The sequence below is a fragment of the Capsicum annuum genome, chromosome 5 (assembly GCF_002878395.1).
Source record: "Capsicum annuum cultivar UCD-10X-F1 chromosome 5, UCD10Xv1.1, whole genome shotgun sequence".
NCBI classification, from domain to species: domain Eukaryota; kingdom Viridiplantae; phylum Streptophyta; class Magnoliopsida; order Solanales; family Solanaceae; genus Capsicum; species Capsicum annuum.
In genome coordinates, this window is record NC_061115.1 from 18,927,379 (window position 1) to 18,946,178 (window position 18,800).

The window sequence follows — 18,800 nt, forward strand, 5'->3', positions numbered from 1 at the left end:
CATCCTAACGTTGAAGGTAGCGGAGATGAGGATGTTGAGATGGATGTGTGGACTTACCAGGAGAGATAGGGTTAGAAATGAAGTTATTCGAGAGAAGGTGGAAGTGGCTTCAGTGGGAGACAAGATGCGGGAGGTGAGGTTGTGATGTTCGTACATGTGATGATGAGCTGCACAGATGCTCCAGTACGGAGGTGTAAGAGGCTTGCTATGGACAGTTTTAGGCGGGGTAGAGGTAGGCCAAAGAAATATTGGAGGGAGGTGATTAGGCATGACATGGAGTGGTTACAGCTTACGAAGGACATTACCCTTGATAGGAAAGGTGTGGAGGACGCGAATTAGGGTAGAGGGTTAGTGGGTAGGAGTGCGTCCGTAATAGTAGGGAGGAGTGCTTTGTTTGTATCTATCTGTAGTTTCTTGTTCGTAGTGTTCTGATGGTGTTTGTGATCTCGAATAGACAGTGTATAGTATTACTCTCTCGGTGTCTTGTTTCTTTATTATTTGGCGGTGTGTTATTCCATTTTGTGGTTTATTTTTATGGTTTTTGTTTGTTATACTCTTATCTGTCCTAAGTCGTCTCTCTACTTTATCTGTGGTAGTGATATGGACTGGGTACACTTTACCCTTCCCAGACCCCATTTTGTGGGAATGCACTGGCCATGTTGTTGTTGATGATATGAAGTGAGCTTAAATGAAGAAGTGTTGAAAATTCATTGTACTGCTTGTTTTTAGATGAATTTAATTATATTGCTTGCTTTTGAACTTGAATTTTCCTTTTCCCTAGGGTTTATGCTTTCAAATTCAAATATATGATATATCTAGATGTACAAAGGGCATGTTAATTTATGGGTGGAATTCGCAGGATCGTGCGCGGACTGACAGTTACAGGAATGCAATTTTTCAGCATCAAAGCTTCATTGCGGGAAAAGTAGGTCGACTATTTAAACAGTACTTTGTGCACCAAATGATATCCTAAATTTATCAGATCTCACTTTATATTGCTACTTAAATCTATCACGGTTCTTTTAAGTTTTTTTATAATTTCATTACAGAGCACAATCATTCTCGTCTATGCCTTTGGTGTAATTAAATTTACATTTTGCAGGTTGTTGTTGATGTTGGATGTGGCACCGGCATCCTATCTATATTTTGTGCGCAGGCGGGTGCAAGACGAGTAAGATATAAGTCCTTTTTAGCTGAAATTTCATCAATCTGAGTTCAGTTACCAGAGTGTAGTTGTTATTTCCATGGTTCTTTTCAACTTTTGAGGAAATATTATGAACTTATGTATGTATTTCATCAATCTGAGTTCAGTTACCAGAGTGTAGTTGTTATTTCCATGGTTCTTTTCAACTTTTGAGGAAATATTATGAACTTATGTATGTAATCAAATAGACAAATTCACCCAGCTATTGCTGGTTTGTAATATGTTCTCAATAGTAGTAATGTTAAAAGTCAATGCGGAAAATTGCAACACATTCCGTATTTTTCACTGGGAATATTAATGTGACATAGATGTCTTTGCTAGATTTCCGTCAACACTTGCTGCATCTTTGCAGTATGCACATTCTTCTTTGTACATAACAGTGTCAAATCATATCTATAGGGCACAAGTGAGGTGCCAAAAGCATGTAAAAGTCAGCGTATACAAGAACACGTAACAGCTGGATATTTTATTCCATTTTCAAGATTATCCAGCTTTACAAGCTTCATCCTGGAAATCACACAATTGAGAGAGGATAAAAAATACCTGTCCTTTTTCCATATTTTTAAGTTTGATCAAATTGTTAAATCTATTTGGCGAACCTTCTACTTGTAAGATTCTTTGCTCCTTTCCTATCAAACTCTCCAAATAAGTATCTCGAAAGACATCAAAGATGTTTTAAGGGCAAGCAGAACAATTTACAGAATTTTAAGATGAATTGTTTAGCTCTTTATTATTTTTAGTGTGAACAGAAAGTGTTAGGACAGGCAGAAGATACTCTTGATGTTCTAGACTATTTGTAACAAAAAGTACAAATGGGAATCAGATAGTCTCGTAATACTTTTGAAAGAGGACTACATATTTTGATGTAGTATCCGCAGGATATATTGATAAAAAATTTATCATTCTCAAAAGAAAACAAACAAAAAAAAGTATCTCCGGATTGTCATCAAAGATTTGGTTTCTACCAAAATAACAGGTGATTCTGGATTGTTTAAGGAATTATGAGTTTTATGCACCAAAATACAGAAGAATGGGTGCCCAACAATCATTCATCTGATCATGGCAATGAAATATATGACTGGTTGTTTCTTCAGCCTTCTTGCACAAAAGCAGGTCTGGCTCATGTATTATCTCTCTATTGGCTTAGCTACTATGACAGTTTTAGATTGTTATTTTGCTTTCGGGAAGATCTATATTTTTTTCTTCTACAAAATAAGGCTGCATCTTTGATGTGATTTTCTTTCTTTCTACCCTGGTTTTTAGTGGACCTAGTGAAGTCATGACCTCTTTTTGATGCAAACTGAACCTTTTTTTTGCTTTAATTGGTATTTCCTTTAATTTGGATGTTCCAGATGTAATACTTATCAGGCAGATGTTCTTTTATCCCAGGTGTATGCTGTTGATGCAAGTGATATAGCTGTCCAGGTACTTGTTTGCTTCTGTCAGAAGATGTCCATTGAAGCTAGTTCTATTTAGTATTTAGATTCTGCAATGCGCCTTAAGAGTAATGCTTCCCTGCACATTTCTTATGGTTGATGAGTTCTGAGAGAATTGATTGCTTTATTGTGGTGCTCATGATGGTGTTGCATCATTTATAAATACTTCTTCCTCATTTTAGCTCAGGATTAAGCATTCATTCCATAAGCAAGAAAAAATTTTCTTATTAAAAAAACAAGCAAACAAATATTCGTGGGCTAAAAATATTTGTTACGCCGCACCTTTGTTTTGTCAACTGGGTATATTACTGGGTTATGTTGATTCATTGTTTTCCTTCACCGGATCCGTGTCAATTTGACATGATGTTGTTGGTGTGGTATAGATCTGATCAAAGTCAGGTGTGTACTTTGTACAGAAAACTGATGGAGAGAAGAAGAAGACAATAACAAAGACAGAAGAAAATAAACCTAGTTAGACATAGGGCTGAGATGGTGTGTGAGGAAGTTGTTGTTGTCGCTTCCCTTGCCTTCTTTTACTAGCGTTTTGAGGAGGATAAAGGGAAAAAAGTCTCTTGGGCCAAGGAGGCCTTAAGAGTGACATGGGTTTCAAGTGGAGTTAGGATCATGTATTAAAGTTGGATGTGATGAAGAGGGGCAGAAAGCTTGAGGTTAGAAGAGACTCAAAAAAGCAATTTGGGAACTGGTCTCAGGACACCAAAACATATTTTAATATTATGAGAAAAACAAAGAGATAAGAAAAAAATTACACAGCTTGATAAAGAGTGCTCTCTGGTCCATTGGTTAAGCACATACTTTGGCTTATAGAGGGTGGTCACATGGACCAAGGATCATCTACGTTCGCAAAAGTTACAAATATGCTTGTTTGTTTTTCACTTCTATAAATGTCAAAGGTATATTCTGGGTTGTTTTGAAAAAATCTTGCTTACGCTGCTGACTTAGATCACTCTGAAAATATTTTTACGTTAATTTTCTTTAACTTTCAATGAATCACTTAGAATGAACCTTTGAGACTTTGAGATTCCTGCAATTGTCTGTCCTTTCCTGCTGAAAATGTGTAAACATCATTGAAACCATAATAGCTGGAGGAAAAGACTCTGGTAGCTGTACATTCTTAAGATCTCTTCCACTGTCTTTTTTCTAATGGAACAATGTGAAATAATTGAGTTTGAAATTCATTTTACATCCCTTTTTTATGGTTCACCAGGCAAATGAAATCGTGAAGGCAAACAACCTATCTGACAAAGTTATTGTTTTGCATGGGCGGGTCGAGGTATGTTCTAGTCTAAACATTTGATTCTTTAATTGTTTTGGCTACTTAAAGTTGATGTTGTTCACCCTTAGAAAATTGGCTGCTTCTACTTGCTTAAGTTGTATGAAATCTATATTTTCCTAGAGGGAAGTGAAAATCCTTAAAATTCACTTCACATGTATGCGAACGAATTTCGAGGTTGAAAAAAGAACCTTAAATCAATTCCTCATGCTCAAGTATTTTGCTTGGGCTCTTAGATGAAATCATTATTTAATCTGGCGTAGTTACTAATCTTCCACCAGTTTATGTTGTTGTATCCTTGTGGATCAGAGTAAATTGGGATTTAGTTCTCTAGGAAAAAAATCACATTATCTTTCTACAAAAAAAGTTTCTTATTGTAAATTGACTGCAGAAATAACAATTCACTAGAATACCCTTAATTATAGGAAATTATGAAATAAACTAAATTTACAGGGAAGCTTATATCAGTATAAGTAAAATCTCATCCCTAACTAACAGCCACTAAAATATGCTTCAAAACTTGGCTGATGTAACAAGATTTTTTATTTATCAACTAGCATCACTTATTATATTGGAGAGAGGTGATTAGACAGGACATGGTGCAGTTGAAGCTCACCGAGGACATGGCCTACATTGAAATTCCATTGGTGTCATCAATGAAAATGTTGTCAGTTCTAACTTTGTTGTAATTGAATATCTTTATCGTGGATGAATAGATCTTTTGCTATTATATAGATTTGACTCTGGTGACTAATGACTATATCATACTTTTTGGTTAGTTCAGGATGTTGAAATTGATGAAGAAGTTGATGTTATAGTTTCAGAATGGATGGGTTACATGCTTCTTTATGAGGTAATCCCATACAGAGAGGCACATTCCAATACTTCTCTTGGGAGACATCTAGTTTGGTCTTCACATGGTTTTACTTCTGAAATCTATTATGTGGGAGTATATGACTTCGTAAATTTTCTGTTTCTTACACCACATGGAATATGCTTGTCCTTGCAGAGCATGCTGGGGAGTGTTATCACTGCTAGAGACCGCTGGCTGAAACCAGGAGGTCTTATTCTTCCATCACATGCAACGGTAGTCATCCATTCCCTAATTTATGTGAGCTTGGAAATTTATTTGGGGGTTATCCCACTTTTTTTTTTTGGGTGTGTATATTATCCTTCTCTTGCTTCCTTTATTTGGGTGAATAGTGTATTCTTACTATCAGAATTTAGATTCACATATTTTATAGTTAGGTGACAACGGTTCAGATATCCTGTAGTTATGCGGCAAATACACTATCTTAGCATCTGCTTCATATTTTACTTAGAGAGGAAATCCCATGCTCTGATACTTGCAGTGTCAAAGAAGTAATATGAAGCAGTTGTATTAGGAATGGTGATCTATTCATTTAGATTAAGATAAGAAAAACTCTTGGAACAGATTCTGATGCTACTGCATTGTTTACCTAGAATAAGTCCGAAGGATCGAGACCCGGAGTCCGATAATTATGAGTAGCCTTTGATTTTCCACCACTTAATAATATGAATGAGTGAAGTCATTTTAATCCCCGTTTCTTCTCTCTGCAGCTCTACATGGCGCCTGTGACGCATCCAGATCGGTATAGTGAAAGCGTTGATTTCTGGCGTAATGTTTATGGGATAGACAGTGAGTATATGTTGTAAGACTCATGGTTATCTCTGCTGTTCTTCCAGCAAAATTCATAACCTTGATGAAGCGCTTTCTCTTCAGAATGCAAATAAGATCCATTTTCTTGTATTTTATTGGTCGAGGACATAGCTATGATGTTTAGTCACTTTAATAAGTTTGACATGTGAAAACTCGGATTTGATTTATGATATCATTATTCATCGAGCTGTATTTAAAGCTCAACTCCTTTACTCACCCTCCTGTTATTTTTCTCTTTTCTATCATTGCTACCCATTTGGATCCTCACATCAAAGAGAACATGCTTAATTTTGATAGAAATTCTTTTCTAATTGAAACAAAAAATTTTTTAGTCTCACATTGCTTGCACTAAAATAGGACTCATCATTAAATAGCACTATTTTGTTGTGTGCTTTCTCAATGACCTTTCTAGTACAGTGGTTAAACTTGTTTTAAATCTTAATGTCTCGAGACTTGCTGGTTTGTATATCATTTTAATTCATTGGATTGTAACGGTTGATTCTTCATTTGTTAGCATTGAACCTGCTGTTTCATGTATACCCTCCCTTATCCAGTTGAAATGTGAAAGGTGTTATCGGTGGTCACACACAAATAGAAAGTGTTATCTATGTTGGAGAGCTGTTTAGTGCACATGAACCTTAAACTCTTGTGTGAGTGAGACAAACAACCCTTAAAGAACAGAGTTTAATTGCTAAATGTTAATGCTTTTGATTATCTGTTTTTTTATGTGTTTCCTCTTTAGATTTCAGTTGGAGTTCCATTTTTTTGTAGTGTCTGCTATAATGCCGTTAGCAAAGCAGTGCGCGTTTGAAGAGCCATCGGTGGAGGCAATAACTGTTGAAAATGTTTTGACATGGCCACAAGTGGTTAGTACCAGCAAATTCAATTATTTTTGGGTTTCAAATTGCAAATTATTATGTGTCAAATAACGATAACAACTGCTACATCTTAATCCAAGCAAGTGAATTCCTTCCTGGTAAAGGAGCTATATGAAAGAAAAATTTGTACATAAGTTTATTTGCTGATCATTGGATTGTTGCCCCAACTTATAGAGTCTGGATAAGTAGGACTACATACTTGAGTTTATATCTGTAAGATTGAAATTCCCGTTGCTGCTGATTGAGCCTCGGGGGAGTTAGTACCAATACTGGCTCTTTTTCTTTTTTATTTCCACCCGAAGGGTTGGGCTGGGGGTGGGGGAGAAGGGGATGAAATAGATCATTGGGATGGAATACCAGCCTGCCTGTTGAGGGGAACAATATGAAGCGATTTGTCGCCTCTTTATGAAAAGTAAAATTCATAATCTAAGCTGTTAATTATGTATGAAGAAGGGTTTCTGTAGGTCAACCATTCTGTCCAGGTTCTGTTGGATAGTCACACTACATGTGGAGTGCAGATCTTTTGGATTATATATGAAATATTAGTGATTAAAGAGGCAATTATCGGTTCATGGAAAATAGTTGCTCGGAATAAGCACTCGCATCTATTCTTACGGTGGTGAATCCCCAAGAGGAAACATAAATAGTTTTCCTTTCGCCATTGTATGTAAGGGGTCCATCACATGTTTTTAGTTGTTTGAGTGGTGTGTTTATTATCGTAAAGGTGCTCCTGCAGTACATTTTCTCTTGAAAGCCAATCTTAAGGGCAGTTTGATTACTCAGTTACGACTGGAAATAGTCCTATTCTTTTGTTAATTGTTATCTGCTATTTAATTGACTCGTTTAGTATCGTCTGTTATGTTTGTTGCGAAGTGTTAAATGGTGAGTTGATACTCCAATTACTCGTGTACGTCCTCTTCCAGTACCAGCAGAAGGCTGGTGTATGTGGCTTGTCCTTTTGAATGAATAGTATGTCTTTCAGAACTCCAGGATAATGTAAGATTCTAGTGATTGTGAAGAAGGTAAGGGATCTTGCTATTGTTCATGCTATGGATGTTGTTTGAGTTGCATCGTGTTCTCGAGTCTTCACAGTTTTTTAGCAGACTTAGGGTGTTTCAAGTATGGCCTGATACTTATATCAAGATCGTCAGGAATTTAGAATTTAGAATATTCTGGGATTCTGTGCCTTATGCTCAATTATTTCCTCTGGCTCTTGTATCTCATGCACTATGTAGTACTCATGAGCCTTTCTCATTTTGGACTCATTTACCTTTCAACTAAACGGCAGGTGAAGCATGTGGACTGTTATACAGTGACAACTTGGGAGCTAGAGTCCATCACAGCCAGATTTAAATTCGAGTCAATGATGCGATGTACAATTTCTCTCTCTCTCTCTCTCTCAATAAACATTGTCTGTGTGTGCCGTCCACGGAACTCGTGGTTTTCTTTTATAACATCTTTTTTTTTTTAAAAAAAAAGGTGGGTGGGAGATGATTCATGCTTTTCTTCTTTAGTGTTGATACCCTGTTCTTTAATGTTCACTAGTGGTCGTATGACCTGATTCTCTTTTTTTTTTTTCAGCACCCTTTCATGGTTTTGCTTTCTGGTTTGATGTGGAGTTTAATGGCCCAGCAATATATCCTTTGAATAATGGTATCCCACCCTCATTTGTTGAGCCTTCTAACGGTAACGTGACAGAAGGAAATCAAAGAAAGAGGCGTCCCAATCCTAGCGAAGCCGTTATATTGTCAACTGCACCAGAAGATCCCCCGACACACTGGCAACAGGTTCTGTAAATACTTCCCTCCAGAAAAAATCTGAGGGTGCTCTCTCTATTCTACTCTCTGCTTTTTTGGTTCATTGGAAAGAAAGGTAGGGTAGAAAAGAGTGAATTGATTGTCAATCAACAATCTGCAACCAATTTTGGTATCCGAGTTTATTAAATCTACAGTAAGAGTTGGACAAATATAAATTCTTCACTGTACTTGTCATAGATGGACCAACAAATACATTCCGAGACCATAAGAAATATGTTTGCTAGAAAATGGTGTTTATCATTGATGACCTTGAGAACTCAGAGATAATATTGTCAATATTTTTGCTTAGCTTTTGGTGCGACATGGCTAGTGATGATATACATGATACCATGGCTATAATTTATTTTGTTATATCGTTGCCCTCATGGTAATGCTCTGTTCAGGATATAACTTTTGAGCCAGCATATCCTTATTCGCCTTCCTTGTCAAAAATAAGTCCTTGATAACAGTTCTTCTGTTGACATTCTTTCATCTAGAAGATTAACTGTTAGTTAAGTTATCCTTGATAATGGTTCTTAGATAAAATACCTACATATTTTGATAAACTAGTAGTGATCCCCTGTTTGGAACAAAATTATGGTTTTATGATTATATCCTACTTTCTATCAGCTCTTCGCTGGAGAATTGGTGCATGCGCTTATGGTTTTGCATTTTTTGACATGAATTTGCAGACGTTGGTTTACTTCTATGAACCCTTGGACGTGGAGCAAGATCAGGTTATTGAAGGCTCTCTAACATTGTCGCAAAGCAAAGAAAATGCTCGATTCATGAACATCCATCTTGAATATTCGTATGTTTTGGCTCAAAGCTCAATCAATGCCCACTATCTTAGTATACTTTCAGCTCTTCAGTTATCACATATGACTTTAACTTCCTTTTCACATTCTTTATATTGCAGATCTGGTGGGCGTTCATTTGTCAAAGAGTCGGTGATGCGATAAAACAATGTATGAAATCTTACACAGTTTCTGAATATTATTCTTGTAAGTTAGGTAGGAAAATGAAGGTGAGTTCATGGCATTTATACTGCCTTTATTTTACTTAAAAGCGTTGAATGTGACAACTTCATTGCATATCTACGCAGTGTATTATCTGAAAACCTGTAACGTCTCCGCGATAATATGGTCTTTCCTGAAGCTGTAATTTGTAGTGTAGATGTTGGTCTGGTGCTGTATTAGATTGCTTTTTAGTTAGTTAAATTCATTTGGATATGAAAAAGATAAAAAAGATTTATTGATTTCTGCAGCCACCATCTTTTGCAGTTGGCTTTTCAGTCGTCCCAGTAATTGGACTGTTCTTTTACTATTCCCCTTTGTGTTGCTTGCAACAGCTCATTAAGTGCATGTTAGAGGTGATTTTGATATACTTCTGTCACATAAAAAGAACTGCATAATACATAAATACAGACTTTCAAACCTGGCCTCAACCAGCAATTAAGCATTCAAACGTTCAGTATGTATATCTAGACATCTCAACTCGTTTTCATTATGTCAATTGGACACTCCGACTTACAGAATGATCATCTAAAACCTCATTGATAAGACAGAGTGGGGACAAGTTGGAGTATTAAGTTGTCAGTTGAGACCAAGTCGAAGTGTCTAAATGTGAACTCTCAAGCTTGGAGTGGTTTGTTGTTAATTGAGGCCATGGTGCTTGTATATGTATTATACCTAAAAAGAACCGTAACCCTAAAAAGGGCGTATATCCGTAATCCTTCAAGACGATAATCTAACACAATAGTGTTAAACATCAAAGGATTTATTAATCGAGTGAATACATATTTTTCCCCCAAAGACAATCTTGTCCTATTTGTAGGCCATCTCCATTCCCCTTAATTACACATGCATCTTTATCTGCATGAATGACTAGTGACAACTTTATTTTGGAAGTCTTACGCTGCCAATATGGCCCTATATATAGCCAATATATGACCTATGACTATATATGTCCCATGCTCTCTAATTATTATTTTTGCTTGCTCATATCTTATGCATTTTCACGCCTTTGGCAGCTACAATCATTGTATGTTGCTCAAATACAGTCATAGATAGAAAAGAAAAATGAAATAGCTTCTATTGTCATTAGGTTATTCTTTTAATAACTGTGGTGTTTGGACTAGCTTGCTGCGCACACCTCAACTATTTTCACGGGATATCTTCCACTTTACACTAACAAGTAGTATTAGGTAACTCTGTCCACGGATGGGAAGAAATCTAGTGTCTTGCCCCTGATAGGAATTGAACTTGAGATCTCATAGTGTTAATTCACGTCATTGACCATAAGGTCACACCTTTGGGTATCATTACAAATATCAACAATAACATACCCAGTAGAATTCAACAAGTGAGGTCTAGGGATAGTAAAGTGTACACAAACCTTACCACAACCTCAGGGAGGTTATATTTGAAAGACCTCGGCTCAAGTATAGCAAATCCAGGTACGAAGAGGAAAACAGTGCAGAAAATATGGCAAAGGAACATGGCAAAATCTATAGGAAAAATAATAATCAGCCACTGAATAGTGTGATCATCGAAACACAATAAACAACAACTATGATTGACATCTATGGTTAAACAGCAAGCTACCATACTACAATTAATGCACGACAACACTCCTATCCGACTAGCATTCTACTCTAATACTCATTCTCCACATTCCCTTATCTAAGGTCATCTCCTCAGTAACCTAACTTGAATATGTGTCATATCTTGTCTAATCACCTCTTTCAATACTTCTTCAGCTTACCTCTGCCCCTCTTCGTAGCTACTATATCCAACCTCTCACACTCTCCACAAGGGCGTCTGAACCTCGCCTCATCACATGTCCAAATCATTTCAATTTTGCTTCTCATCTTGTCCATCACGAAAGTCACTCTCATCTTATCTCAAATAACTTCATCCATAATTTTATTATACCTAGTATGTCCTCACATTCCTACATTGATTAAGATGATCGCTAATTTTAGTGGTTGAAGGGTACAAATTCTTATCACAAAGTATATACAAGTATATAACTTTTAAAGGACTTCTTATAGATTTTACATATTTATCAAGGAAAATACTCTACACGCCATTTTATAAATGTCAACATCACATTCTATGAGATGAAATTTTGTAGAATTACATTAATATGCTGCTGAGTTGTATATTTTCAACCTAAAAAAGCACTTTAACGTGAGACCTAGAGCGATAGATAGAGACATATGGAGGGACAGTGGGGTCTACAAGTTTGATATTTGATTTGACACTGTCCTTGCTCTTTTTTAGATTCCTTTTTCCTTTCTATATCTGCATACAAACAACTCACTGTTCCAAGTCAAATTGATATTTTTATTCCATTTGGTGTGTTATTTGTTAATATCGAGCCTATTTATTTCACCATTTATATCATAGTGATGAAATAAGTTATCTCATATACATGATGGAATAACTATTCCGGAATAACTAATCTCAGAATCAGTTATTCCGAGATTAGTTATTCCATCGAAATTAGTTATCCCACCATGTATATGGGATAACTTATCCCATCATTATAGTGTAAATGATGGGATAAATAATTCTGGTACAAGCTAATTCCTCATACCAAATATGAAATAAAATAATCCTTCATTTTATCCTCCGAATATTTATCCCTTATACCTCACACCAAACGATCGCTAATTAGAATACACCAAAAGTATAAAAAGGTGATCCGGTCTACAAAGCATTTCACGTTTATGCAAATCCAAAAAAAGGTTGTACCTCAAGGGGTGTGATGTAGATAATTTATGCAAGCATTGATGGCTTACTTTCAGACTTGAACCCGTAATCTATTGTCACAGCTCACACAAAGAAAACGTCACTATTGCTTCAAGATTCGCCTTCAAGAAATCAAAAGTATCTTAACAGCTTTTAAACTTGAGTTTATTCATCAACGTGTTGTAATTGTATCGTGTTATAATGAAAGAGTTCAATATATAATTACCAAAATATTTATTTGGGTGTAAATTTGTGTATCAATTCCATCATTTTTGGTTGGAATGACATTATATACTAGGAATTTAAAAATGAGATATTAGATAGCACATTGTACATAAACAATTATAATATATGTAGTAAAGATTACAATTAAAGAAAAAATGTTTAACACAAATATTAATATCATGATATAAAAGTGGCTGTGGTGATTAATTCGAAGATTAATGTAATTTAAGAGCACTTCACAAGTTGTACATCTCAAGAGAAGTGGGGCGAAGTCACGTTGTCCGATTTGATGTTGTCATTTAACTTGTATTCGTTTTTAAAATTTTTGTACATGTGATTACTTCGGAACACTTCAGATTTATGATATTCCAAATTAGTCTTGATAAAGTCTAACTTCAAACATAATGACTGAAGTTCAGGCAAATATGACTTAAAGCCATTTTTATTTGAAGGTTATACACATATATAACTACTGAATACTGAAGTTCAAATAAAAATGATTATAATCACCATCGAAGGATATGGTGCAGCGGATGAGGCTGCTCCCCCCGCAATCAGAGGTCTCAGATTCGAGCTCTGGGTATGAAAAAATCCGTAGTAGGGAGCGCTTCCCCCATACGCGACGCGAATCCGAATTAATCGAATTTCAATGCGGATACCGTATACCGAATGGAAAATCCAAAAAAAAAAATTATTATAATCAGTAAAATGTAGGCGAAATCGACTAAAATTCATTCATTTTAATCATTTTGCTTATAACTTTGCTCATATGTAATTTCAATTCATCTCTTAATATTTCGATCCAAGCAATTGATCGATCAAGAAGCAGGTGCATGTTGAATGACTATATCAAAACAAGTTGTCACATGAAAATTATAAAGAGAAGTGGTGAGGCCATCTTTTACCCTAAGAAGGATGGACATTTCGAGTCGTGGGGACTTAAAACTCTTATCATGCCTATAATAATTATTTTTTTTTAATAGTAGTGTTCGAGTTAGCTTTTGCACACTTTAATTAAATTCACGAGATATCTGTCACCTTTCACCAGCAACAGATATCAGGTAACTCTATCCATCAAGGTTAGAACAGATGGGAAGAATCACCTAATGTTCCTCAAGCTCTCAACCCACTTCATTGACCATTAGGCCACACCATTGGGTGCTACAATAAATTGAAACAAAGCTACAATTGTTAAGGAAAAAGATGAATAATGCACCTTTATAAAAAGAAGTTGAGACTTGATCATCATTTCTTTTATGCATAATTGGCCCCTCCACTCTTCCAAAAAGACCAAAAATAAAAAAGAAGAAGAAGAAATTGCTCCTATATAATATTTCTATAATATATTTAACATAGTCTTCAAATTTCTTGACAAATCAGAGACAAACTATCAAAAATCTTGAACTTACCAACATCTATGAATATATATTTGCTTGTTTATCTATGCCATTAATTTGAAGGGAAAAAGTATGACTTTAACACATTTTGGTGCATGTTAGTTAACTAAGTTAGAATATCGAGAAAATATTTTTTAATTTTTTCATATTTGACTGGTCAAAATTTTTGAAAGTATTTTCTTAGGAAAACAAATTTCTTAAAAATAAAGAAAATAATTTCCTTAGCGGAAGTAGGAAAAATGACATCCACAAATTGCATTTCACATCGATTGTGTCCTCCTCACGCTCCAACCCACTTCATCTTCATGAAAAATTATTCCTCCTACTAAACACACCCTAAGTTATTAATTGAAGCCCATTATCTATTTGTTGTATGTGAATGCTTTAGTTACATTGGGAAAGCTTAGCTGGGAAAAAGCTTCATACTTAGCTTGAAAAGTGCAAAATATATTTCATTCTTTTATGGTCAAACCTCTTTACAGTAATAGTTTCATTTGTTTGAACTTTTTCCTTTTGTATATTATATCAATTGATTGTTACACATCTATAATGATTAGGTGATGTTTATTTCCCAAATTTAGATTATGAAAGTGAATAATATCTTATAATATTATGTTATTTAGTTATTTTTATTTTAATCTACTCAAATTCAGTTCAAATCATCTATTTAACACCTAAATCTGATGGATTAAACTAAGGTAGTTACGCTCTTTTTCCTCATATGACCATTCTATTATATGCAGTATATTTAAACATTAGATAAACTCCTCTTAATCAGTGAGTATTTGTTTCCAAAAGTGGAATTTTTCGTTGCAAAATTTGAAATTAAATGATTTTTTTTCAAATAAAAATTAACATTAAGTAAATGATAAGATGAGATAAAATAAAAATACCATTCTATAGTAAATTTTAGATGAAAAGTTAGAGAAGCGAATATCTTTCAAATTCATAAATGTAGTACTCTGAGTATAGGTAATATTTTTAACCTTAATTAGCCAATTGGTCTATGTCGTGTGCTTATTTATTTATTTATTTATTTATTTATTTATTTATTTTCACTTTTTAAAGAACCTTTTAATAGAGAGAGAAATACATAAACATGTGGAGAATCTTATAGTTATAATCAATCTACCCCATCACACTGAGGTAATCATTTTGTCACCTTCTTAAACAAAATATTTCTTTGCCTGCACAAATGTCCAAAAGATAAAGAACAATAATCCTTACCATAAAATGTGAAATTATTTTACTCCACGTTTAATTATAAATAGTAATTAATTTTAAATTATTTTTCTCTCACTTATTGTATTAGAATTGTAGAATTAATTATCTCATATAGAAGTAAGGGAGGATAACTAATTTCATACAATGTATTTTCAGTTTGTTACCGATTAAAGATTCTCATGAGTTACTTCCTTTTCGAATAAAATGAGTAGCTCATGAAATATCTTTATTTATCTCATTTCATCAATTAATCAAACGACTTATGGTATGAAAATTAATTATAGCATCAAATCATTTATAAGATGTATTAAGTTTTTTGTTATCAATATTTTATAGGAACTATAATAAAGATGATAGTATCTACATCAAGTAAAAATGAAAGAGAATTTTCAAGAATGACTATAATCTGAGCTTTATTAGCAATTATATTAGTTTGTGTATTTTACATTTATAGTAACTAGTTTAATATGCACGTGTAATGTTTGATTATTTAAAATTAAGTAATTTTATTTATTGTGGAGATTTTTAATGAAATGTAAAAGTTTAAATCATGAAAAGATATTTTTAGTTAGTTTATATTTATTCTCAAAATCAAATTTAGTTGATTTAGAATTTTTAAACTAATGAAAAAAGTATTAGGTGTCATTAATTCTAATGACTTTAATAAAGAAAAATTTTACCGTGAATATATTTTATTAATTTTCAACTTTTAAATATTAGATAAAAAAACCCGATGTTAATAGAAAAAGAAAACACTACCTTAAATAATTTTATCATTATCGAATGGGAATCTTCAGTTTTCCATACTTAAATCTTTCTATAATTAAGAAAATCCTAATATTTTGAATTATAAAACCAATTAATACTTTACCTTATATAATTCTTTCCTTAATTAAAAATTCTAAAACCTATATCACACATAAATAATTGGTTAGTGCTAAATACGAATATAACTCCTTGAGATTAATGCATTGAGTTCAAATCATTATTTATTATTAGTTGACATTAATTCAGATGACTTCTAATAAGGAGATTTTTTATCATAAATATATTTAATTAATTTTCAATTCTTAAATATTAAAAAAAAAAGTGAAAAGAAGATTTTGTCTAAAGCAAAGAGGACAAAAAGTTCAAACAATATTTCTAAGATATAGATTGTAGATTATAGATAGATATAGATTACAAATATAGATTATTTGAGATGGTGTGCATTTTGTGGTGTCATACGACCATATTCATTGTATTTATACCTACATTTAGGCTATATATCGACTAATACATATGCATGTATATAAAGATAAAACTACGAAGAATTCTATTTATTCGCTGTAATTTTACTTGTATTCGCACGTGTATTTATGTTGTATCAATGAATACAATTCAATTATGTATTTACTTTTGAAACCCCTAGGAAAACTCATAACCTCTATCACAATCTCTGCTTGGGTGAGTACTTTGTGGTAACCTACTCACTATGCATGCAATAGCTCACAAACCACATAGAAAATATAAATCGCACTAGGCAAATCTCATGCGATGATCTCATAACTGAGTGTCATATGAAGGCTAGATTCGATCCCTCGTATCTCAGATGAGAAATCCACCTCCCAACCACTCAATCATGCCTTAAAAAAACCCAAAAAGAAAGAAAAGAAAAGGAAATTATATTCATTCACTCTAATATAAAAATGCAACAAAAAAAGAGACGTGAGAAAATACAGGAATAGAGAGAAGAGGGGCCAAAGTTGAGAGTACAGAAACCAAACAAAGATATTTATACCAAGCTAAGAAACATAAAATGAAACCTCATCATTCAATTATTTCTTCTCACCCTCCAAAAATGGCCCAAAGGTCTATTCTCCAACCCCACAACCCCATATACACAACCCCCCACCCCCTCTCAAACCTTTAAACAAATAAAAACTCTCAACTTCCCTCTCACCACACCACACTTTCTTTCTCACCTCCCAAGATTTAAACAAACAAGAAAAAATGTTTTTGTTTGTCCCCTCACAAAACATACCACTTCTCCTTATTCTGCTCATTTTCTCACTTACCACAAATAACACAACTTCAAGTCTAACCATCAACTCAACTCATGAAATCTTCAATGTCAAACAAGCCATCACACCACTTGAAACTCATGAAAAAATTCATGTTGCTGATGAAAATGTACAAGAAAATGGTACTTTGAAGCTCGAGCTCATTCACAGAGACAAGTTACAAATATTTTCCCGTTTCAGTACGTATAATAAAAGTAATATTTTTGAAGATCGCATGGATAGAGATTCCAAAAGGGTGTCTAGTATCATGCAAAGAATTACTAATGGTGTTGGATACCAGGTCGACGGATTCGGGTCGGATGTAGTTTCGGGTATGGATCAAGGAAGTGGAGAATATTTTGTTAGGATTGGTGTGGGTAGTCCACCTAAGGACCAATACATGGTTCTTGATTCTGGTAGTGATATTGTTTGGGTACAGTGTCAACCCTGTACCCAATGTTATCACCAATCCGACCCGGTATTCGACCCGAGTCTCTCAGTGTCATTTACTGGTGTCCCATGCAGGACGCCAGTATGTGACAGGGTTGAGAACTCGGGTTGTCATGCGGGTCGGTGTAAATATGAGGTAATGTATGGTGATGGTTCGTATACTAAAGGGACTATGGCTATTGAGACATTAACTTTTGGTCACGTTACGGTTAAAAATGTGGCTATTGGATGTGGACATAGTAATAGTGGAATGTTTACTGCTGCTGCTGGGTTATTGGGCCTTGGTGGTGGGTCCATGTCATTAGTGGGCCAACTTGGTGGTCAAACGGGTGGGGCATTTAGTTACTGTTTGGTGAGTCGGGGCACCGGATCAACCGGGTCGCTCGAGTTCGGGCGTGGGGTGTTACCCATGGGTGCGGCTTGGGTACCGCTAATTCGGAATCCGCTGACTCCGAGTTTTTACTACATAGGGTTATTAGGTCTTGGAGTTGGAGGTGTTCAAGTACCGATATCAGAGGATGTGTTTAAAATAACCGAGTTAGGGGATGGTGGAGTGGTCATGGACACGGGGACAGCCGTGACACGACTACCCTCGGTGGCATACGTGGCGTTTAGGGACGCGTTCCTAGTTGAAACCGCATCCCTCCCTCGGGCACCGGCCGTATCAATATTCGACACGTGTTATGACCTAGACGGGTTCGTGACGGTTCGGGTGCCTACAGTCTCGTTTTTCCTTTCGGGTGGGCAAATATTGACACTACCCGCTAGGAACTTTCTAATTCCAGTGAATGACAAGGGTACATTCTGTTTTGCATTTGCTCCATCACCAACAGGACTTTCTATAATAGGAAACATCCAACAAGAAGGCATCCAAATTTCTTTTGATGGTGCAAATGGATTTGTTGGATTTGGTCCCAATATTTGCTAGCTTATATAATTTATTACATTATGTAAAGTGAATGTTGTTAATTTTTTATTATTACTTTTTCGAGAGGTGTAATTCTACCAGAAGTAGAGTGAAATTTTGTTATTAGTATATACATTGTAATTCCATAAGTAAAGTACGGATAAGTGATGTGTGCAGGTGAGTAAGAGATTATTTTCGAACATTATATATATAGTATTAGTTCTTTTAAATAATTATGGTTGAAGATATGAAGTAAAGAATTTCATTGCTAGTACTTTTTAATTAAGTAAACTTATGTGGCTAGTCTTTGTAGTACATAATGATTATAAACCCAAAGGTTTCTCCTTTACTTGTTTTAGGGAGTAAACAGAGATTCTAGTAAACATAATTTTATAGCCATTGATAACTTTCCTCAATGAAGATATTTGTAGTTTATTTTCACATACTGTATATGTTATTAAATCAGAATTACTACTGATAATTGTTTAATGTTATTATAGGTCACTTCAAC

At 34.7% G+C, this 18,800-nt stretch overlaps 2 protein-coding genes across 2 annotated transcripts; both read left to right on the forward strand.

The window, feature by feature from the left end:
- Window positions 1-859: 859 nt before the first annotated feature.
- On the forward strand, window positions 860-9,556 carry LOC107870396 (probable protein arginine N-methyltransferase 6; the record flags this gene model as incomplete). The annotated part of the gene is given in 12 exon segments (XM_047412594.1): window positions 860-925; window positions 1,103-1,171; window positions 2,594-2,629; window positions 3,866-3,931; window positions 4,716-4,784; window positions 4,941-5,018; window positions 5,513-5,591; window positions 6,384-6,478; window positions 7,779-7,863; window positions 8,072-8,277; window positions 8,979-9,097; window positions 9,206-9,556. Coding segments are annotated over 12 exon segments (1,011 nt in total), but the record flags the coding sequence as incomplete, so codon positions are not given.
- Window positions 9,557-16,643: 7,087 nt separating this feature from the next.
- On the forward strand, window positions 16,644-18,558 carry LOC107870397 (protein ASPARTIC PROTEASE IN GUARD CELL 2). The gene has a single exon (XM_016716916.2). The coding sequence runs from the start codon at window positions 16,883-16,885 to the stop codon at window positions 18,308-18,310; it is 1,428 nt and encodes a 475-aa protein (XP_016572402.1). The 5' UTR covers window positions 16,644-16,882; the 3' UTR covers window positions 18,311-18,558.
- Window positions 18,559-18,800: the final 242 nt, after the last annotated feature.